We start from the raw sequence: 14,144 nt of genomic DNA, 5'->3' as shown, positions 1-14,144 counted from the left end.
CGGCCACAGCGAGAAACGGACCGAACGGAAGCGGCGGAAACGGAGGCGTGAACCAGACCTCAAAATGTGGTCAAATCCGCCGTGCGAAATCCCACCGTTTCGTCGAAAAAACTCGCTGAAAATCTGAGGAAAAACTGGGCTCCAGCCGTTCTCCGCGGCGGCAGCGCGGTGTGGAGGGCTGCTGGCTCGTGCTGTGCTGGCCGCGCCGAGAGCGTGGGAGGGAGGAGCAGCCCCACCCAGTCACCCACCAGGCCACCACCGCGCCGCGGGAGGCAGGAGAGATTCGCACGGCTCGCTCGCGCACACACGCAAAACAACGCCCGCATAAATACGGTTTTGGAGCCGTGCGGGCGGGGCGTGAACTGTCCTCCCGCAGCGGCAGAGAGTCGACGACGACGACGACGCCGCGGACGCGCACGACAAAACAACCCCTCACTGCCCGCTGCAGCGCCCGAGCGCTCGCTTTTTTGACCGCGTCCCCCTCTCTGCTACTGCTCTCTCTACTCTACTCTACCCTCCGCTCCCTCTCTCTCACCTTCCCTCTGATCCAGTGCCACCACTACAATACTCTACTGCCGCTGCGCGCTAGCGCCCGCACCACCACCACTCGCGCACCACGCCACCGCCGCCGCCGCCGCTTCCTCCTCGGGCTCGCATTGCGGGAAGAAGGGAGCGGTGCCCCGTGTGGTGTGATCTCGGAGGCGCGGCGGGATGGCCGGGGGAGGAGGCGGAGGCGGCGGGGCGGCGCCGAAGCAGGACGACCTCACGCCGCACCCCGTCAAGGACCAGCTCCCGGGGGTCTCCTACTGCATCACCAGCCCTCCTCCGTGGCGTGAGTCCCCCTCTCCCCACTCGCTTCCTTCTCGGCTCCGGCGAGTCGAGTTTTTTTTTTCCGTTCGGTTGCCGACTCCGCTGGCGCACGTCGTTGTTGGGGAGCAACAAACTCCCGTGGCGCGGGGGGAGCGCGGAATTTCGACGGGGGTTTGTTTGGTCCCGGACGGTAAGGGGGTTGGTTGCGATAGCGATGCGCTGCTGCCACGGACGTCGCAGTTCCGCGCGTCGTTGTCAAGTGCGTTGTGGCCTTCACGCCCTCGACCCCTCGTCGCCTCGCTTGGGTTGCCGAGTGGGTTTTGCGGGGGAATTTGCGAGATCTGCCTGGGCTTCCCCTGTCTCAATCCCGTCCCATATATTACTTCTGAAAAAGTAGTTCGCCTTTCCGTCTCGCGCCTCCAGTTGTTTAATCCGACGCTCGTGATTCTGCAAAAGCTTTGACTCGTGTTGTTGCTAGTTGCGAATATCCACCAAATGGACTTTCGAAGGAATCGTGGAAAAGGAGGGTTTTGTGTTGCGCTTGATGCTCAAGTTGCACACAGCTCCGGAATCTGCGATCCTGGTTCGCTGTCACCTTGATTGATGGCAATGGTATATTCCTAGGATTGAGACTTCTCAGTTGTGTGGATGGAATATTCAGGAAATCTAGTTCTAGTTTAGAGTTCTTTTGGGTAATTCTGGTGTTAATTAACTCTGGCGTTGACTCTTTTTAGTCTTACGCACATGCTCCTCAGGGCCTTTTTGGTTAGTATATCGTGGCTAATCCATCTTTAGTTCTTGCATAATGTGTAGTATATATATCATTGAATTGGTATACGCTATGTCAGTGGCTAGTAGCCAGCTCCCGACCTGACTTCCACATCGATATGTCACTATCACTTTGAGTTGCATTGATTATCTGTATTATTGAGTTGGATCTTTCTACCTCGTTGCATGAACTGATGCACTGGTCTATACAGCATTCTAAACGAAGTGTTGTCGCGATGTTGTTGCGGATGTAACGCTTGATTTGGCCATGTCCATTTAAAATCCCACTATCACCTTTTATGGCGTGTAGTTTGTTATGGCACATTGCTAGAGTTTTGTATCTACTGGCTTGATTTTGCTCCATGGCTGGAAGGGGTGAAAGGCACCCACAATTTTGGGGGGAAAATGATCCATCTGTTGCATACTATAACATCCCCTGTATTTTTTATTTATTGTTTTAACCTTGATTTCATATACTCTGTTGGATTAGCTTCATGCTCTTTCCGAACATTGTTGACTGGTATACCTATGATGCTGCCCTGCCCACACTTATGCTATGTGCAATTCAAAATGTTGATATGCTATTATTTTGAGGAACTTTTTTCTCTTAACTCGATACTATGGGATTGTCTGTAATGCAGCTGAGGCCGTTCTTCTTGGGTTCCAGCATTATCTGGTCATGCTGGGTACCACTGTGATCATACCAACCGCACTAGTTCCACAAATGGGAGGAAACAATGTGAGATTTCAAACTTAATTATTCATGTTTGCATTGGTCTTAACTCTTAAGCTGTCAATCAAATACTAACAGTTCCTTCTTATGTTAGGAGGACAAGGCAGTGGTTATCCAGACATTGCTGTTCGTGGCGGGGATCAACACCCTCCTCCAGAGTTTCTTTGGTACCAGGCTGCCTGCAGTGATTGGCGGGTCGTACACTTTTGTTGTGCCTACCATCTCAATCATCCTTGCTGGACGTTACGCCAATGAACCTAATCCACACACTGTATGTTGAAAGTACTACACGCTACTTGCTTTCTGATCTTAGTTGTGTAGACCTGGACCTGATGTTACCTGTTATTCTGTGTAGAAATTTCTCCGCATCATGCGTGGAACACAAGGTGCATTGATAGTTGCTTCAGCCTTACAGATTATAGTTGGCTTCAGTGGCCTTTGGCGTAATGTTGCCAGGTAGGAAGGTGTACAATCTAGTAATTGTATTTACAATTTCAGTGTCTGCTCCAGCGGTAGTCAAGCAAGAAAGAATCTTGCAGAAGAGATTTGTTACTCTTGTCCCGCATGTGATTGATGTACTGGTTTTGTTTCAGGTATCTGAGTCCACTTTCAGCTGCTCCTTTGGTGGCACTAGTTGGCTTTGGACTCTATGAGCTTGGTTTTCCATCGGTAAGATTTGATAATTGAGTTTGTATTCACTATTGATTCAAGGATATGGCTTATGCTTAAACTATAAATACACAGGTTGCTAAGTGTGTTGAGATTGGTCTCCCTGAACTCATCCTACTGGTGATCTTTGCAATGGTACAATTTGATTTCTATACATGTGTTCATTGCCCCCACATTGCTAGCAAGCATTTTTTTGTGTCATCCAACTGCCATTTTCCTTCCTGTTCCATTTTTGCAGTACCTGCCACACACTGTACACATGCTGAAGTCTATCTTCGACCGATTCGCTGTCCTGTTCACTATCCCCATAGTGTGGCTCTACGCATATCTTCTCACTGTTGGAGGAGCATACAGGAATGCACCGCCAAAGACTCAATTTCATTGCCGCACTGACCGTTCTGGATTAATTGGTGGTGCACCCTGGTACTGTTTACATTCTGAAGATACAATTGTTCATTTGTTACCATCATTGCTGTCATAATGTGTGATTAGTTCCAACTTTTTTGCAAATGAAATGGCAGGATAAGAGTGCCATATCCCTTTCAGTGGGGCGCTCCAACTTTTGATGCAGGTGAAGCTTTTGCAATGATGGCTGCATCATTTGTTGCTCTCGTGGAGGTTTGACTCCATGCTCTTACGAAAAACAAATTTTCCTGCACATTATTGCAATATGTGGGTTTAATGGTGATACAGTGATGACCTCACTAACTGGTCAACTCTTATGCCTGTAGTCTACTGGGGCATTCATTGCTGTTTCCAGGTATGCTAGTGCCACACCAATCCCACCCTCTGTTCTTAGCCGTGGTATTGGCTGGCAGGTACGTGTTATTTTTCCGTCCACCACATCTTCAAATTTCATTAGTTAATTGCAAATTTGAACTCACTTGGAACATGTAACAATTCTTGATTTAGGGCATTGGTATTCTTCTGGATGGGCTATTTGGGACTGGAAATGGGTCTTCTGTATCAGTGTAAGCACCACAGTTCATTTTTAAGGAATGCATCTCATTTCCATTGTCATAGAACTATTCACTTTAAGGAATAAATCGAATTTGGTTTTGATACAGCAATTGTTTCCTTCTCTGCAGTGAAAATGCCGGTTTGCTAGCTTTGACACGTGTTGGTAGCCGAAGGGTAGTGCAGATATCAGCTGGTTTCATGATATTCTTTTCTATTCTGGGTAAGTTTGCTTGTCATGAAACTAATTTGATTCTTGATCAGATATTTCAGATAGCAAATTTAGGCTTTTTTTAACCAACACATATGATGGAACTTGGAAATTGGTTTGGTTTTGTTTGTCCCATGTGCCTGCTATAATAGTAGTTATTGAATATAGGGACCTACTTTTTTTCTTCGTGAGGTTTTAAGATGTCGGTAGTGCATACTATGTCGATAGTTGATTGTGTTCATTTGGAAGTTTCATGAACTCCACATCAGGTCTAGAACCAGGTCTGTCTATAGGAGATATTTTGCAGTATTTTTTGGAAGAAACTGAACTGTGAGTCTGTGACCAAAAATTTTTCATAACCTAAGCCCCTACTTGACCCCAAAGTTGAAAATTTGTGCTTAAATATTTTATTTCAAGGCATTTAATGGGATCATTGTTATTGAAAGGCTGCCATCTTTTTTCTTTTGTTTATTGTGGTAAATCAATCAGTAGCTTGTGTAGTGCTGATTTCTCAGATGCCTAATTGTACTGTATATATAACTAGAGAATAGTGCCTTGAGTCTGCCAAGGGGCCTGCTCGTGAGGCCGTGATAGGTCATGATTTCTCAATTTTAAAACTAGAAAGTGCGACTCTAGCAGTAACTTGATGGAATATGATGGTCAATTGATCTAGTTGTGAATCTGTGCATGCTGTACTACAATGGACATGCTTATTAGACTTATTAGTAAACGTAAAAAAAACAAGTATTAATGCTAATTTATTCAAGATTGTCCAAAAGGAGAATTGAACTATTTTGAAAGTGCATTGTGCAGTTCTGTTAATGCTTTCTTGTTCTGTGCGTGGTTCACTCAGTAATTAACACCAATTATGTTTATACTTTACTGTACGTCATTGCTACTTATTCTTAAATTGGCATTCAATGGAAACTACCTAGCATCTGCATTGCAATTTTGCATGCTCTGGCCACTTCAAAACATAATTACTTGTGTTGTACTTAATCAATTGCTCATTTTGACTGCCCAGGCAAATTTGGAGCTGTGTTTGCATCAATACCTGCACCCATCTTTGCAGCTCTGTATTGTATCTTCTTTGCTTATGCTGGTGAGTGGAAATCTTCGGCCTTATGTTGTTTTATTCTAAATTATAAAGATTGATGCATCAGATATATGTGTATTTGTGATCAACTGTGTTGGTAATCTGCGAACAGGTTCTGCTGGGCTTGGCTTCCTTCAGTTCTGTAACCTGAACAGCTTTAGGACCAAGTTCATCCTTGGGTTCTCAGTTTTCATGGGCCTTTCAGTTCCTCAGTACTTCAACGAGTACACATCTGTTGCTGGTTATGGTCCTGTTCACACACATTCAAGATGGGTATACCACAGCATTCTCTTACATATCTTACTGTTACGTGGGGAGGAACTAATCATTATTCTGTCTAATCTTACAGTTCAATGACATAGTAAATGTGCTATTCTCGTCCAAGGCGTTTGTTGCTGGTTTTGTTGCATATCTCCTGGACAACACCATTCACAGGCATGAAAACTCTGTCAGAAAAGATCGAGGGTACCATTGGTGGGATAAATTCCGGTCTTACAGGACTGACACAAGAAGTGAGGAGTTCTACTCCCTGCCATTCAACCTGAACAAGTTCTTCCCATCGGTCTGAGCATGCTGTGGTTAATGCGAGATACTCTCCTACTCCGAACTGTCTATCCCCCTGTTCTGCAGCAGTGGCACTGTTGATCTGAATTCTCTTGGTACATGGAAATGTTACGCTCCTAGAGGATGCAAAATCCTACGGCACAAACAAAACGTTTCGGTGGCACACTGCAATTGACTTCTTTATGTTAAGTTGCAATTGTACATCTTATACTCTATTTTGGTGCCAAAAGTAGGAAATTTTGGTTACCCGTTTGCGGTTGAGAATGGCATGTTAGACAGCTCATACATGTTATTGTAAAAATCGCATCCACAAAACGAGATTGACGGGTTGACAGTGCCATTGTTGTGCACTATGCTAATATTGTAGGAATCCACCACTGAATCTTCGGTGATGTTAACTCTGATGGTTACTAGTCTTTGTTGTATGTAGCAACTGGTTCCAGCGTAGTCTCTGGCCTCTGTTGTGGACTTATGATCGGGTTTTCGATGAACCAAATTGTGTGCTGTTTGTTGTTTCTTCTTTCTTCTGTCTGTTCTCTCTTAGCAGTTCATACTGATTCTGTGCATGTGCTTAGCTAGTTAGCTTAGACTTTCTCCCAGTGATTTTACGATTTTGGTTTTTTCTGGTGCCGTCGTGCGCGTGGTGTAAAAAACGAAGGGAACACAGCCCCGAGTCGGATTCCTGGGCGGTGTTCTCTTCCTATATACTCCTATGGAGAAGCTGATAGTTTGTTCTACTCATGTTATTCAGTCATAGAAATCTGATTACGTTTGGCTCTTTGCGAGCATTCTCAAGCTTGGAGACTCGGTTCAAGCTCATGGTGCTGCAGTCGTTGCACCCGTGACTCAGCTACTGTTTACATGTGCTGGTGCATAATTGCTTTTATCATTCAACATATAAGATTAGATTCTCAACATTCTTCCGGTCGTTAAAGGTCGGCGCCTGCGATTTTGTTCGTATAAACAAAACCATTCCCCTTGTGCCATGTGCTGCCATCAAGTGAACTGTTGCAGGTGGGGCATTTGTGATCCTCCGATGCATGGCAAGTTGTTTGTTATATGGATTTGTCACATGATTGTAGGGCTTTGTTTGTTGTGTTGTCCTTGGAATGGCTGAGCAGAGATAAATATAATGTTCATACAAAAGAAGGAATGGCATTTCCCATGTGAAATCATGTGGACTGGTGTTAATATATAAACGGCATGTTGACGCAGCTGGTGGCGCCAAATCTTTGTGGCATATACTCCTTTCGATTTATCAGAAGTCAGTCCTCTCTCATGTTTATCAGTGCATGCTGTGGGCCAAGCTCAGTAGATATTCTTTTTTCCTCCACAAAAAAAATAAGTTTCATAATGCCAATTTAATTTCTCGACGGGTAGATTGATTTTTTGTAAGATGGAAGGCGAGGCTTCAACCACTTCTTCTTCATCGAAGTAAGCAGGCCTTTTTTTTTGCACTACACGAATCTGAACTTCTGAAGAACTTAGCATCTTTGTTCAGACTTCACTCTCGTATTTTTTGACTCGTCGAGGTCGAACCAAAGAGGAAGCAACGAGCAGAACAGGCTAAACTGCCAGAGCCTGATTGGCCCATATGGCACCGATCGAGGACCACCACCGGATGCATGAATGCCATGATCATTGGCTTGCTTCTTTCCACTGGTCGACAGCTAGCTAGGTGATGTTCTCATGGCCTGAGACCTGACAAAGAAGGGTTTGGATGGATGCGGCCAAGCGTTACTGTACGAACACGGGTGTGGCGCGCGCACTGGCAATGAAAATCAAGCAGAAAAGGCGACAGCGATGATAGGGCAGGCAGGTAGGGTTAGCGCCCATGTTGCAATCTGCAGTCGACACAGATTTACGCAGCCACGGTTCACCTTCAATTCTTCTTCATACGTTAAATCGCACTGCAATTTGCATGGTCCCTCGAAGCATTTACGACGTGTACGCCTTCTGCTGCATTTTGTTCTGGTGGTTTATGAGTCAGGTGCGTGTCTCTGCTGAGTTCGAATTACTGGGGAAATAATTCGAGTGGGCCTGTTCATCGGATGGCGTCGCGTTGCATGGCCAACAGCGCAGTCACCCACTTGCACAGTGCTCAACTCTCAGCAACACCAGGAACTATTCCTCGTGTGAAGCATCTGCATAAGAAATAATCCATTTCTCTTCTCTGAACTATTCCTCTTTCGTCGATGCAAGATACAGTAGATACTGTACCTATGTAGCAGGCTGGTAGCAGTTGCTGAAGCACTAATTTTCCTCTCTGAACTCTGAAGCATGTCAATTTCTTGGAAGTACGTTATTAGGGTTGGCCACCTTGATGAAAATTTTGACACTGACCTCACATCAGTTTTCTTTCGGACAAAAACCCCTCACATCGGCATCACAAACGCTGCAGAAATCTATTGCAGCGAAGACTTTGCCGTGTAACACGCCATCACACCATCATCTTCATCTCCTCCTCCGTCAGCTTCCCTCCCGGCCAGTAGAGACTAGAGAGTACAAATGGCATGTAGGTGCGGGCGCGCGAGAAGCCAACTCGTGCAAGGCAGCCGCGCGCCGGCGCACATGGTCTCATCAATGCACGCAGCGAGCACTGCCATATCCCTTGTGGGATTATGGTGACCACGATCCTGACGCCACGCGAGATTAGCTAGCTAGCTCCTCTAGTACCATTGCACTGCTGCTGATAGCCGCCTTGCCATTGTTGACCAGAGGACCTCCCTCTCTAATGGTAGCTGGCCTGGGAGGGATCGGACGATCGATCACCAGAAAAGGCAGACATGAACCACACACTGCCCAGGCAATAAGGGGAGCTGACTCTGCCAGGTCCCAATCGATCTTCGGCAAGGTATAAACATCTAAGCGCCTAATGTAAGTACCTAACCTAAACACTTATATTTTATTTTTTCTTCCGGGTGAAGGATGTTTGACACGAATTTGATACTGGCTTGTTTTCAGGAGGCTGCTGGTTGGAAGGCAAGCAGCGGAATGGTCGTCAGGATTTTTTTAACTCGGTGCATTCCATTACCAGGAAGCAATTTGCAGGCAGAGTGTAGATAAAGAATAATTGAAGAGCAAGTCATCGCAGTATAGTAATACTGATTTGAAGCAGCATTGTGCCATGCTATGTGGAATTTGTTATGGGGCATCTGCATTCCATTTCTTATATAAAAGTGATGGCATTTAGAATAACTAAATAAGCAGCTGCAAAGATTTCTAGCGAGTGTTGTTCCCAAAAGAAAAATATTTCAAGCACAAGCAGGTGCGCTTGCGTTTCGCGCGCATTGTACTGTTTTGAACTTAATTTGAAGTGGGTCTTTTATGCTGCGGCAATATTTAATTTTGATGCGTGGCATGATGACAACGCCTTTTTTTCTCTTTTTTTGTGATTAACTAATCTTCTTTTTTGTGAAAGAAATGATCAAGTAATCTTCCACACATGAGGTAAAGCTCGGTGAGGAACGAGACAACTTCATTTCTGAGCCTACACCATACTGCCATACATACATCATCAATGTCGTACCATCCTGACGCTTTCGTTTTGGAGCATCTTCGCGGCATAAGTTAGCTAGGATTACACAAAGAAAAGACAGAAGATTCTCATACACATGAATAGTCCCAAACAACCCAACACACAAAAGATTTCTAGCCGCTCCATCCAGCCGAATACAACACAATACAATAGTTTGGTTGGAGTTTGGTGCTCTATCAAAATACTTTCGAAACTGCACAATCGCCTGCTGGATGTTAGCGAGGTGTGTGTAGGCCCATCATCAAACAGAAGGTTGACCTGGACCAGTAGGTGGACGTGGATCCAAACTACAACCTGTTGATATTCACCTCTACTCTATGCATGAAAATAGGGCAGGGACTTTGGAAAACGCTGTTGTGCCACCAACACCAATCGATGATCTTTCAAGAGAAAAATAATGAATGTAGACAAGCTTTTGCTGTCTGCTGATCTATTCCCTTGCGACTTCGTTCAGAATCCCCTACTTGCCAAGCCGTGCAGGTGGAAACTAGCGCGCGTCGAAACTTCGAAGCGCAGCCAGCGTTGGGCACATCGGTAGGGTGCGTTAGCTGCTGCCGATCGCCATGGACTCTACTGCTTAGCTAGGGCCATGGTTTTTCGGCGTACGTTCACGGTGGCCGGCGGAGGACAAAACGTACGCGGCAGGGAGAGCGCGGGCCGATCCCATCCGGCCGCCCTGGTCCGCACGCCGCCCCGCGAAAACGACCAATTGATGGCGCATGCAATGCAAAGGGCTGGCTCCCTTTTCCCTCTGCCCCTGTTGCGGCCGCACTGCAAACTTCCCGACGAGTACAAACAACTCCCCGAACACGTACGTCCTAACGTCCGTTCACGTGCGACCCCGGGAAAAAGGCAGCGAAGACGACCCGGGGTAGTTTCGGCTTGCTGGCTGGCTTCCCTCCCTCGGCGGCCAAAAAAACCGCGTCGATCACCGGCACCGAGCGCTAGATTTCTGCCGAGGAGGGGAACCAGCGCGCGCGTGCGCCGGGCCGCCGGGGCACGACGCCGAGCCGGGCACCAACCACCCAGTTCACTCTCGGCAACCGTTGTTACCGCGCGAGCCGCGAGCACGTCGCGTAGGAGTACGTGGCGGGGCTCGGTCCTGGACAGAAAAGGAGCAGTGGGTAGGCTGCCTCGTCGGCATATATACCACCTCGGCACTCGAGCGGTTGCTCTGCCCACTCGCTCTGCCTCGCCACCGGCGCTCTCCCAGCGCAGCCAACTCTCCGTCCTCGCGAGCGCCCGCGTGTGTCCCGGCGTGCGCGGTGCGCGGGCCAGGCCACCCCAGCAGCAGTACGCGCGGGAGCGGGATGGGGAACTGCCAGGCGGCGGAGGCGGCGACGGTGCTGCTCCAGCACCCGGGCGGGCGTGTGGAGCGGCTCTGCTGGTCCACCAGCGCGGCGGAGGTGATGCGCGCCAACCCGGGCCACTACGTCGCGCTCGTCACCCTTCGCGTCGCCGAGGAGCGGCAGGACGCCCCCGGCGGCGAGAGCCGCACCGTGCGCCTCACGCGCGTCAAGCTGCTCAAGCCCAAGGAGACCCTGCTCCTCGGCCACGTCTACCGCCTCATCACCACCCAGGGTAAGGAAAAAAACAACCCCTTCTCCTCCGTCCAAATCCCGGTGCGCGTCCGTGCCCTGCTGCAGACTGATGATGAGCAAGCTAACATGAGCTGCGGTGTTGCAGAGGTGACGAAGGCTGTGCAGGCGAGGAAGGAGGAGAAGCAGAGGAAAGCGCAGCAGCAGCTGCTGGAGTCGAGGCCGGGCAAGGCGAGGGGCGCCGCCGAGGAGGAGGACGACGACGAGGCGGCCCTCGACGCCAGCCTTGATCAGGTGGGTGTGGGCTACATGGATTAGACTTTGCCTCTTCAATCCAACTGCTTTCCGATGCCCACCATGCACACGCTCTCGCCATGATCCATGCGACTTTAGTTGCTTCTTGAGGGGTAGTTAGCTATTCATCTCCTCGTGACATGACGCCCTGTTCTTGTCACTGGAATTTCTGCCACTGTAGAAAAAATCCGACCACTGACGCACAGAATCATAAATTAGTAACTAAAATTACCAAATTCCAGAAGAAATGCGTTCAAGAAGATTATTGATTATAGCTTTTTTTAGAGGAAAAAAAAAGGATGTATAGGTAACTAACTAACTGATGCTACTATAGCATCCAGAAGGAAGTAGTACAGCATTAGATTAAGGGGCGGATTAATAAGTGAGTTTCAACTAATGTCAGGAGGAAGAATCTTTTCCGAGAATCTTCCCCTTTTCTTCCTATTTCTTTTTAACCCTGGCAACATGCAAAGGTTCCATCTTCTGATTACTCTGCTGCTCTCCCATCTGACTGCAGTTGGCGCGTCAGGACAATGGCAACCGGAGCTCCAGTGCGCGGCACCGGCAATGGCGGCCGTCGCTGCAAAGCATCGACGAGGCCACCAGCTGATACGTCGACTCATGCACCCATACCACACAAAACCGTAGGGCCGTAATCATTAACCGGTGGACCTGTATTTTCGGTGATCACCTGGCCTCAATTAGGTCATCGCAGTGGCTGCTGCTGTTGCTACATTTGATTGCACACTGTGAGTTGGAGTTTGACACCCCGGGATCAGAGGACTACCCTGCTTGATCGAATCCTTGTAAATCTTCAGGTCTTGGTCAGGCGTTTGTTAGTGAGACTGCTTGCTTTCTCCATACGGTTTGCACATCGAATCAGAACCGAGTTAAAGTAGCTTAGATCTAAAACCAGAGCAGAGGTGTCCTGTACTTGCTACTCCCTTGCTCTTTCGCAGGTGGGAATCAAAGCGCATAGCTTTTGAGGGTATCGCTGTGTTTTCTTTAGTATTTAGAATGTAAGTTGCTGTTGATACCAAATAGGCAATCATAAACTCAGTGCCAATGATGCCGGCAGCAGTTGGTGGAATCATCGGAGCCTTTTGGGTTGGAAGCTTATCGTGCGTGTTCGCGTCGGCGAATGCTTAGAGTAGAGGCTCACGCACATTTGTTTAAGCCGTTGCTGATGTTGTACATGCTGGAACAGGACAAACGGCAAAGGGGGTTTGAACAGATAGCACGATACCTAAAGTGAGTTAGGTGCTCGTAAAAAAACACTTGTTGCCAGATGCGTCTGAATCCTGCAATACCATGCTGCTCTGAAGAACACAGAGCTGTCTGACTGTTTTCGGCTGTAGATTAATGGCTAGTTGATGGTGTAGGCAGGCAGCCCACTGTGCTAACCACACAGCTCACCGTAATGAATGGCCAATGGCCCTATCTGCTAACCACTTGTGTTAATCTAGGCAGCCAGCTCCAAGTTGAGCTCAGTCGTCTGGCGCTGGCTATCGGCCGTTCCCCGTTCGAGTATTCAGCTGCAAGCGTCTGCAGTTTCACGGGGTGTTTGTATCCTGAAGTTAAAGTTTAATCCGTATCACATCGAATATTCGGAAACTAATTATGAGGACTAAATATAAGTTAATTATAAAACTAATTATACAGACGGAGGCTAAACGGCGAGACGAATCTATTAAGCCTAATTAATCTATCATTAACAAAATAGTTCCTGTAACAGCACATTGTCAAATCATGGACTAATTAGGTTTAATAGATTCGTCTCGCCGTTTAGCCTCCATCTGTGCAATGGGTTTTGTAAATAGTCTATGTTTAATACTCCTAATTAGTATCTATCACACACTATTTAGTCCGGATCAAACAATCCCTCAGCTTTGCAGGAAGTAGCAACACCTGCAAACAGTCAAAATAAAGCGCCTCCACATCTCAAGATGCCCAGCTTTCCTCATTCACCGCGGTGTTCGTATGATGCCAGCTTTTGACTCTCCTCGATAAGGCTGGAGCCACCACGCTGTCCACGCATACGGGCCTGCGTTCTGCGAGAGAGTGGAAACTGAAGACTCCATTTACCGAGGCACCCCGACGGCATTTTGACAGGGGATGAAAAAGGAGGATGAGAGCAGCAAAGTGAACGACAAGTCATGACATGTTGCCGTTCCTCTTGTCTCTCTAATCTCGCTTTATTACTGCTCATGTTCAGGATTTAGACGTGACAAAGCTGGTTCGGCACGTGCCCTTGCTGACTGCAGATCGGACGATTTTTTTCCCTGCAAAATGAGAATCAAAAGAAACGCAGCGATGTAAAAAAAAACGCGCCTTTAAACCTAAAAAGATCGTCTAAAAAAACTTAAACCGCTCTCACCTCCTCCCGCGTCAGTTTTGGACAATGACGACATTGACGAGGTTCTGCACTAATCGCGGTGCCCTGAAAACGACCACGTTTAACGTTTTGGACAATGCACGTAGGCACAGAAAAACAGCATCGGGCCTGACACGAGATCTTTGTCTTAGCATAGATCAAGCTAGTGCTGGTCGTGAACCGACTGTAACTCAGCTTGTTATCCACACAGATTTAAGTTCTCGATTCACTGCATATCCTTGTATTTTTTAAATTTATTCTACGAATTAATAGCACAACACAACAGCGTGTTCATTGAGATAGGATTAGTCTATGTTTCTTCATAGGGTGAATGTGCATGCATAGTGTTTGTATTTGTGATTTGCAAAAAAAAAAAAAACTCTTTGCGACTACTTAGGCCATGTGTTTCATCTAGAGATTATAGATTCTAAAGTTTATGTTCTATACCTGAAATATTTAAAATAAAAATTACATTGAAGCCCTTTTGACATCCTCATCGTCGAGGAAGCAACTGAACCTTCCTGTTGCATGGTATTTTCTGTGTGAGCCAATTGTTTTTCATCAATTTATGGAAAATTGCTTGGCATACATC

At 47.2% G+C, this 14,144-nt stretch overlaps 2 protein-coding genes across 2 annotated transcripts; both read left to right on the top strand.

Annotated features, from left to right (window-relative positions):
• Positions 1 to 410: 410 nt before the first annotated feature.
• Positions 411 to 6,328, top strand: LOC101758008 (nucleobase-ascorbate transporter 6). The gene is made up of 14 exons (XM_004953831.4): positions 411 to 832; positions 2,220 to 2,317; positions 2,406 to 2,582; positions 2,667 to 2,767; positions 2,905 to 2,980; positions 3,056 to 3,115; positions 3,219 to 3,403; positions 3,502 to 3,598; positions 3,712 to 3,798; positions 3,893 to 3,951; positions 4,069 to 4,160; positions 5,173 to 5,250; positions 5,357 to 5,517; positions 5,594 to 6,328. Exons 1-14 carry the CDS (start codon positions 712 to 714, stop codon positions 5,810 to 5,812), a joined length of 1,611 nt encoding a protein of 536 aa, XP_004953888.1. The 5' UTR covers positions 411 to 711; the 3' UTR covers positions 5,813 to 6,328.
• A 3,987-nt stretch (positions 6,329 to 10,315) lies between these two features.
• LOC101758420 lies at positions 10,316 to 12,391 on the top strand. Its single transcript, XM_004953832.4, has 3 exons — positions 10,316 to 10,927; positions 11,033 to 11,178; positions 11,696 to 12,391. Exons 1-3 carry the CDS (start codon positions 10,657 to 10,659, stop codon positions 11,786 to 11,788), a joined length of 510 nt encoding a protein of 169 aa, XP_004953889.1. The 5' UTR covers positions 10,316 to 10,656; the 3' UTR covers positions 11,789 to 12,391.
• Positions 12,392 to 14,144: the final 1,753 nt, after the last annotated feature.

This window comes from Setaria italica, chromosome I, assembly GCF_000263155.2.
Source record: "Setaria italica strain Yugu1 chromosome I, Setaria_italica_v2.0, whole genome shotgun sequence".
NCBI classification, from domain to species: domain Eukaryota; kingdom Viridiplantae; phylum Streptophyta; class Magnoliopsida; order Poales; family Poaceae; genus Setaria; species Setaria italica.
Note: the sequence above shows the minus strand (reverse complement) of the source record. Positions and strands in the feature narration are given on the sequence as shown.

Excerpts from the sequence above, each read along its gene's own strand:
- LOC101758008 (XM_004953831.4), top strand. The coding sequence starts at position 712 with ATGGCCGGGGGAGGAGGCGGAGGCGGCGGGGCGGCGCCGAAGCAGGAC. Across the intron at positions 2,318-2,405 it reads CACAAATGGGAGGAAACAAT|GAGGACAAGGCAGTGGTTAT; the intron begins GTGAGATTTCAA and ends TTCTTATGTTAG. Across the intron at positions 3,404-3,501 it reads TTAATTGGTGGTGCACCCTG|GATAAGAGTGCCATATCCCT; the intron begins GTACTGTTTACA and ends ATGAAATGGCAG.
- LOC101758420 (XM_004953832.4), top strand. The coding sequence starts at position 10,657 with ATGGGGAACTGCCAGGCGGCGGAGGCGGCGACGGTGCTGCTCCAGCAC. Across the intron at positions 10,928-11,032 it reads CCGCCTCATCACCACCCAGG|AGGTGACGAAGGCTGTGCAG; the intron begins GTAAGGAAAAAA and ends GCGGTGTTGCAG. Across the intron at positions 11,179-11,695 it reads TCGACGCCAGCCTTGATCAG|TTGGCGCGTCAGGACAATGG; the intron begins GTGGGTGTGGGC and ends ATCTGACTGCAG.